Here is a 7,236-nt window from a genome sequence, read left to right on the forward strand (position 1 = left end):
GGCCGGCGCTTTGTCCGCGGCTCCGGGATTCGGCGCCCGCCTCCCCGCAGCGCTCACTTGTGGCGCTTCCTTTGTGTGCGGAGTTTCCCGGCCCGGCATCGCGCAGCCTCGCGGGGCGCGGAGCGGTGCTGCCGTCCGACCCCCCCGCGGTCGCTGCCGTCTGCGAGGCGCTCGATCCTCCGGTTCGAACGGCGTTGCCATCTTGCTAAGAAGGGTTTAAAATATTCATTCGCTCGGGAGACGGGGATTGCTGCCGCTGCCGCTGCCGCTGCCGCCAGAGATAGGGATCTCGGCTCCGTCCGTCGGATCGTAATCTCCTGCGTGCTGGGAACGCGCAGATCGACCGAGATAAGCGCCTGCTGCCCTCCCCATCTCTGCAGCCCTCCGATAAAACCCTGCGCAGGAGCTGCCGGGCAGAGAGCCAGCGCAGCCAGCGGGCCGACGCGTCTGTTGGGTGGCAGAGCGGGGCAGGAGGTGGGGACGCTCCTCTGGGAGCAGAGCAGGAGGTGAGGAACGCACGGGCTGCTGAATGGGGGCTGTGGGTCGTGCAGCAGCTGATAGACGACGACGTGAGTGTGAGGTGCTGCTGTCGGTTGTGCCTCGCTCAGCACGGAGGGGTGAAACGGCCCTGCGGGGCGTCGCTGAGGCTCGGGGCTGGAGCTGCTTCTGCCAGCAGAGCAGCAATGGGACCCGCAGCGTGCGGCAATCTGGGCGGTGAGGAAAAGCCCCAAACCCCCATCGCAGTGCTCTGCTCACATCCAGCTGCGCTCAGCATTTCTCCCCTCCTTGGACGGCTTCTGTCCGACGTCAGCGCAGCGCCGACCTTCACCCTCAGCCTGGGGAAACGTCACCCTGCCAGGACCCAACGCTGCACAGCTGGGGACGCGCAGCCCAGAGCTGGAACTGGAGCTCCTCCCGCTTTTGTGGTTTGCTTTGGGGTTTTTTTCTGCAGGTGAACAAATCCCCAGTGTAAAATCAGACAGCAAACCAGAAGGGATCTGGGCTGGGGGCAGGGAGCTGTGTTTGGGAATTTGCTCCCAGCCAGGCTTTTGCAATAACGTGCAAAGCTCTGTGTGCAATCTGAAGTGAGCAAAGAGCTCAGGCCAGGGCTGTGAAAACAGTCCAGAAATTGAAAAAGATTCACCAAGGAAAGGTTTTTAAGGTGGGGAAGGCCGAATTGGAAAAGCATGCTCCGCTATCACATGGCCTCATGCTCCCCACTGCAAGAACTAATTAACCTCCTGTGCTGTATCCGTGGGAGCTTCACCACCCCAATCACTGCAGCAAGTGAGGAAACTGAGGCAGAGGAGAATTGCTTCACATTCAGCTTCTGAGCTTCGCCCTTTGCCACCCCACTGCCCTGCCTGGCAGACAGCGGCACAGAGCAGTCGCTCATTAGTTTTTAGTGCCATTAGAGCCCTGGTTGATCCCAGACAGAAATTGCACTTTATCCCACATCAGCTTTCCGTGTTACTGCATTGCTCCGAACCTCCGTTGTAGACTTTGGTCCCCATTCTCTCTGCAGAGATCCTTTAAGCGTTTGGGGTCCATTCATCACCTCTTTTTTGAGCGTCCTCTAGACTAAACAAACCCATTTCCTCCAGCATGGCCTTGCAGGTCATGTTTTTCCTACACCTCTGCTCATTCTCACAGTTCTGCCCTGGACTCCCTCCAGCTCCTCCCAGAACTGGACAGCACTCCAGCTGAGACCTCACCAGTATCTGGGAGGATTATTTCTCCTGTCTGGCAAGCAGCACTCCTGTTTACACATTCCACAGCGGTAGTTGCTTTTCTTCCTTCCCTTTTTTTTTTTTCCCCTTCTTTCCCCCCATAGTGTGACATCTTCAACTCGTGTTATACTCCAGCACAACCCCCAGATTTCCTTCTGAGAGCCATCAGGGGCTGTGGCACATTGAGGATGGAGCTGCTGTCCCAGCACTGACCTCCAGCTCCAGTCCTGCCCCCACACCAGGGTGCTTTGTCCAGAATTCCCCAGAGCTGACAGCCACTGACCCAGCAACCTGCAGATCCGGAGGCTCTTTTCTGCTAAACAAAAACCTTTTCCAGACCTGAAGCTCCCTGAGGGGCAGTAAGGGCATGGGAGCATCCATCAGCTCGCCGGTGAGCGTCCCAGAGGTGCACACATGCTGTGTCAGTGAGCACCAGGCAGGCTCAGAGCACAGCAGCAGCTGAAACAAGCCAGGCCCAGCACTCAGAAAGAGAACTCGGAGTAGCTGGCAGCAACATTCAGAGCATAATGTCAGATCTGGCTTGGGCTGGCCTCCCGAGACTGAGAGCTGGACAGAACAGCAGCTTGGGTTGGTTTTCAGCTGTGGAAACCAAAGCAGCAAAAGCACGAGGCAAAACATCAGGGAAAAGTCATCGCTTTGGGGTCTGCTGTGCAAGGGACAGGCTGTATTATTTCCTTGGGAAGCAGGCTGAGCATTTTATGCAAGACCTTCTCTGATCTCTGTGTAAAGATATTCTGCATTGCAGTGGCTCTAAGTTGCGTCTGTCCTGTAATCCCTGATCACTGGGAAGACAGCCCTCAGCTTCCCAATAAGCTGAGCTGAGAAACGTGGATGAAAACAGAGACCTGAGCACTGACCTGCCTCTGGTTTTGTTTCAGAGGGGTGAAAACAAGAGGCAACATGAACGTGGGAACGGCACACAGCGAGGTGAACCCCAACACCCGTGTGATGAACAGCCGGGGCATCTGGCTGTCCTACGTCCTTGGCATCGGCCTGCTGCACGTCGTGCTCCTCAGCATCCCCTTCTTCAGTGTCCCCGTGGTTTGGACTCTTACCAACATCATTCACAACATGGTAAGCCACCCCCGGGTCAAAGAGGCAAAATACTTCGGAGCTGCAGCCACCGAGTTGGTGTCCTTTATGTCAGCATCTCAGCCTGAGAGCATGCCAGCGGCGAACAAATCCTTGGGATTGCTCGTGTTATCTCTGGTGATATAAAAATACATCGACACGCCAGCAAATAAACCCAGAGCTCCAACTGCTGGGGGCTGAGTGCAGCACAGCTGCCTGCATTTCGCCCAGCTCCTTGCCCTGCTTTCCTCCGCCAGCACCAGCTTTGGTCCTGGGAACAGAGAGGAGTTGAGGGCAGTGAGGGCTGAGCATAAAAGACACGGCTGAGCCAAACACTGCTTATCTATAAGACAGCAACGGGTCCATTCTGCCTGCAGCTCCAGCAGCACTTGTTTTAGACAGCATTTAGCACTGCCCACTGCAGTCAGGCCGTGCTGATCTCCGGATCCCAGAGATCCAAGTGCAGAAATCTCGCAGCTCCTTTTCCTTATGCATGGGAGCAGAGGGAGAGGTGTTGCCCTAAGCAGAGCTGGCCCAACTTGCAGCCTCCCCCCAGGGCTGTTTGCGTTGGCAGTGATGGTGACGCATCCCTCCTTGCAGTGCTGCTGCAAGCCTCCCGCGCAGCCCCTCGCTGCTGTGCTCCTCTGGCTGAAGCTGAGCCATTGCTGGGGGGCCCAGAACGCCACGCACATCTCACCCTGCGTTTGTGTTCGCTGCAGAGCATGTACATCTTCCTACACACCGTGAAAGGAACCCCTTTCGAGACGCCAGACCAGGGCAAGGCACGGCTGCTGACGCACTGGGAGCAGATGGATTACGGCGTGCAGTTCACAGCGTCCCGCAAGTTCCTGACCATCATGCCCATCGTGCTGTGAGTGCTGGGGGGGAGCAGAGCACACGGGAAGCAAAGCAGGCGGAGTGGTATCATTCGGTGTCTCTTCTTGTTCCCCCTTTCTCTGCAGGTATTTTCTAACCAGCTTTTACACCAAGTACGACCGGATACACTTTGTCATCAACACCATCTCCCTGATGAGCGTCCTGATCCCCAAACTGCCTCAGTTCCACGGAGTCCGGATCTTTGGGATCAACAAATACTGAAGTGTGCAGATGGAGGAGCAGCGGAGCTCGGGGACGTTCCTCCTCCCCGCTCCCGTTCCCCCCTGCCCACACACACTGGGATAGTTTCACAGCAGCTGTTTAAACGCAGTACCCAATAGACATACACCGCATGCTGGATCCTCGTGCCCAATAAATCTAAAGAAGCTCCAGAGTAGAGTTTAGTGAGGAGCAGGATGCTGGACTTCTTTTATTCCAGCGTCATAAATAGATGCAGATACACCGAGACTCCAAGGTACAAAGAGGATGAATCGTGGGAAGGTTTTCGTCTATCCCAGGTGCGATGAGAACAGGGCTGAGGGGAGAAGCTTTTAGTGCTGGTACTATTGCTGTGGTAAATGCACTTTAACATTATTTCCCTTTCTGAGGCTTTGGTGCTTTAAAGCGATACGCGAGGAAATCGAAAGGGACGCAGCCAAACTCTCCCAATATTTGATGGTTTCGGGTTTTATTTCCACTTCTTGGGCAGAGGAAGAGAGGGAGGGGAACAGAAATGACAGATTTTTATTCTGAAATTTTTCACGCCGCTGGGAAAGGAAGTTCTACTAAAAGCAGCATAGGAAAAATGAAACGACCTGCACTTGGAGACAGCTTTGTGCTTTCTGTGGGACCATCCATCCGGTCCAGGGAAGAGGTCCCAGCTCACAGCTGCGGCTTCCAGCTTGGATGACTTCGCTTCCCATCCCAAACCTCTCAGCTTTTCAAGCGCTCAGGCAGCGAAGCGTTTGGACGAAGGACTGAGGTGCAGCTCATCGGAATGATGGACTGCAGATGCCCCTGAGCTGCCTGGTGCACGGAGACAGCATGAGCCTGGGAGGAACCAAAGAGTGACGGGTGCAGACCGTGCGAGAGCCGGATGGCTGCTTTAGAGGTTGGTGGCAGCGATTTGAGTTCTTCTCCTCCATCCACCCCCTCGGTCTCCTCAGCCCACGCAGCTGTTAATGAGATCTGCCAGTTCTCCAATTAACTCAGCACGAAAGTCTCCACGTGGCGACGAAGCGCTGCAGACCCCCGGGGCTGATCCCTGCCGGGGGGGGGGAGCAGAGCAGCGCTGAGGAGCAGCACCAGCATCACACTGACCTGACCGAGAGAAGGGTCTTTGTGTCACCAAAGACAACGGATGGTTTTGTACAGGAATAAAATCAAGCCTTCGTCCCCCTACAACCACCACTGGAACACAGGAGGGCTGCAGGTTTTGCTTTCATGGCCAAGATGCCTTTCTGCTGTTCAGAGCAATTGGTTTTTCTTGCAAGCTGTGTGCCAGGTGAAACGTGGTTTTGCTCATGCTTCCCCTTACAGAAACCTGCATTTTTTGTTGTCTCAGTGCTTACGTTTGTCTCACACAGGCAATGGTGAAGGCGTTCTAAACATGCTGGTTTGTTCTTCATTAGCCGAGTCTAGCTTGGGAAGTCAGAGTGGGTACTGAGTTCTGTGTGAGGGTCTGAGCGTAGGGCACAGAGGAGCTCCAAGATCTGCTGTATAAGATCTAGTACTACCCCACGCATAATATTAGGCTTTACTTCTGTCCCATACTCACCAGGCTGCTGCAGGGAAGGGAGAAAAGAGTTAACATTGCTCAGAGCCTTGCTGGGATGCACGGGGCCGTCGCCTGATAGGTGTGAGCAATGGAAGTGTTTGAAGTGGAAAGGAAGGTAGGTGAGGGTTGGTATTTGAGTGCTGATCTCCAGTGAGAGCTTGGCAGATGTGTGGTTACCTGCCTGGCTGGGGGTTAAACCACCTTGACGTGAGGACTGCTGCTTTAGTTAAGGTACTATAGACCCTAAAGCTGATGTACTCTTTAAGCTACCAGACAATGACTTTGGGGAAAGAAAATACTTCTTTTTTTTCACAATAGAACTGTTTTGTCAATCAATACTTTGGAAATTAGGAAGGAATGAACCTGGGATGCCCATGGGCACAGTGCTGCAGCAGCTGCTCCTAACAGGGCAGCCCCCCAGAGCACACGAACCCATGTCCCAATGGTAAACCTCCAGGAGAAAAAACCACTACTTGTTTAGGCTTAATAAAAAAGGGAAAAATATAAGCTTTTATGGAGCAAAAGTCGTCGTTACACCTAAAGTGCGTTGGCTTAAAAACATGACTCCCATCCGCAGGGCATCTACTGATTGTCTCTAGGTGATGTGAGTTACTCCAGGTCAGAGCAGTTGTGATGTTCTGGGGCTCAGCTCCATCACAGTGTTACTGCTGGGGATCGGAGCATCCACTGTTTGTGCTGCTCACTGACACGATGGACACCCGATTCTCTTCTGTTCAATTAAAGACCATCAATAAAACAATACAGAGTGGAATTACAGACTTCTGGCAAAGGCAGGTTTTCAAGCCCAGAGTCCAGAACTCCTCGTGGGGCAAAGCCTTAATCATAATAGCAAACTTTTCCCAATTTAATTAACTGGGATGATGAAAATAGCCATTACACAGGTGTCCTCACCTGGGGTTCCGTGGCAGATGACATTCTTTACGAGGCACGTAGAGCATTTTTGCTGTGCAGTACCTGAAGTTAACTTGGACTTACGCAGTTAATCCGATCAAAAGGAATATTAATTAAAACTGGAGAAACGTAGAGCTGAAGGATGTGGTGTTGCTAATACGGTGCGTGAGGTGGTTCCATCAGATTAATGGCTACTTGAACAATTGCTGATCTCAGATCTTCCTTCAGATCCCATCCTAAGGGGAGGTGCCAGAATTAAAAATAGGAAAGGGACCTTAAAGAACAGCACTGGGTGCTGCTGGGCGAACCACACTCACTGCTCTGTGCCTGGATCCTCCCTGCCAGCACTGCTGTCCCAGGGAGCCCCTGCTTAAGGGTCTCTGCTGCAGTGCTGTGAAAGCAGAGCAGCATCCCTGGGCCTCCTGGAGCTGCACTGAAGCCACTTCTGCTCTATTTCTGCTTGTTACGTTCTTACAGAAGTGAGCTCAGTGCACAAAGGCTGGTCTTCCCGACAGGGGGATCAGTGATGGGCAGCGATTTTAAATGGGATTTCGATCCTCCTCTCCAACCTGTGCTGGTTCTGCGCACAGCCACGAACAAACTTCAGCTGGAGAATAAAGGAGGACTCCCTCGTGGGACTGCAGGTACCGAAATCCTTTGGGGTTTTTTCTTTCGTCCTGCCATAAATGCAGGACAGCTTCAGATGAGCACCACTTGAGGTCACCCTCAGCCATGCACACATCCAGCCCTGGGACAGCAGGAAGCAATCAGGCACGACTGCTCTATCAGTCAGGGCTCCTACCCTGCACTTCCCAGTGGGATTTCTCACAGTCCAAACCACTGCAGGAA

The 7,236-nt window shown here is 53.6% G+C and overlaps 1 protein-coding gene across 1 annotated transcript; it reads left to right on the plus strand.

Annotated features, from left to right (window-relative positions):
- Nucleotides 1-97: 97 nt before the first annotated feature.
- ORMDL3 (ORMDL sphingolipid biosynthesis regulator 3) lies at nt 98-7,236 on the plus strand. The gene is made up of 4 exons (XM_003213818.4): nt 98-506; nt 2,630-2,825; nt 3,542-3,693; nt 3,785-7,236. The coding sequence occupies exons 2-4, from the start codon at nt 2,652-2,654 to the stop codon at nt 3,918-3,920; spliced, it is 462 nt and encodes a 153-aa protein (XP_003213866.1). The 5' UTR covers nt 98-506; nt 2,630-2,651; the 3' UTR covers nt 3,921-7,236.

The sequence above is a fragment of the Meleagris gallopavo genome, chromosome 29 (genome assembly GCF_000146605.3).
Source record: "Meleagris gallopavo isolate NT-WF06-2002-E0010 breed Aviagen turkey brand Nicholas breeding stock chromosome 29, Turkey_5.1, whole genome shotgun sequence".
In the NCBI taxonomy this organism is placed as follows: Eukaryota; Metazoa; Chordata; class Aves; order Galliformes; family Phasianidae; genus Meleagris; species Meleagris gallopavo.

What these genes read in the sequence shown, in the direction of transcription:
- ORMDL3 (XM_003213818.4), top strand. Translation starts at nt 2,652, where the DNA reads ATGAACGTGGGAACGGCACACAGCGAGGTGAACCCCAACACCCGTGTG. An exon ending in CCAACATCATTCACAACATG is followed by an intron (nt 2,826 to 3,541) that starts GTAAGCCACCCC and finishes TGTTCGCTGCAG; the next exon opens with AGCATGTACATCTTCCTACA. An exon ending in ACCATCATGCCCATCGTGCT is followed by an intron (nt 3,694 to 3,784) that starts GTGAGTGCTGGG and finishes CTTTCTCTGCAG; the next exon opens with GTATTTTCTAACCAGCTTTT.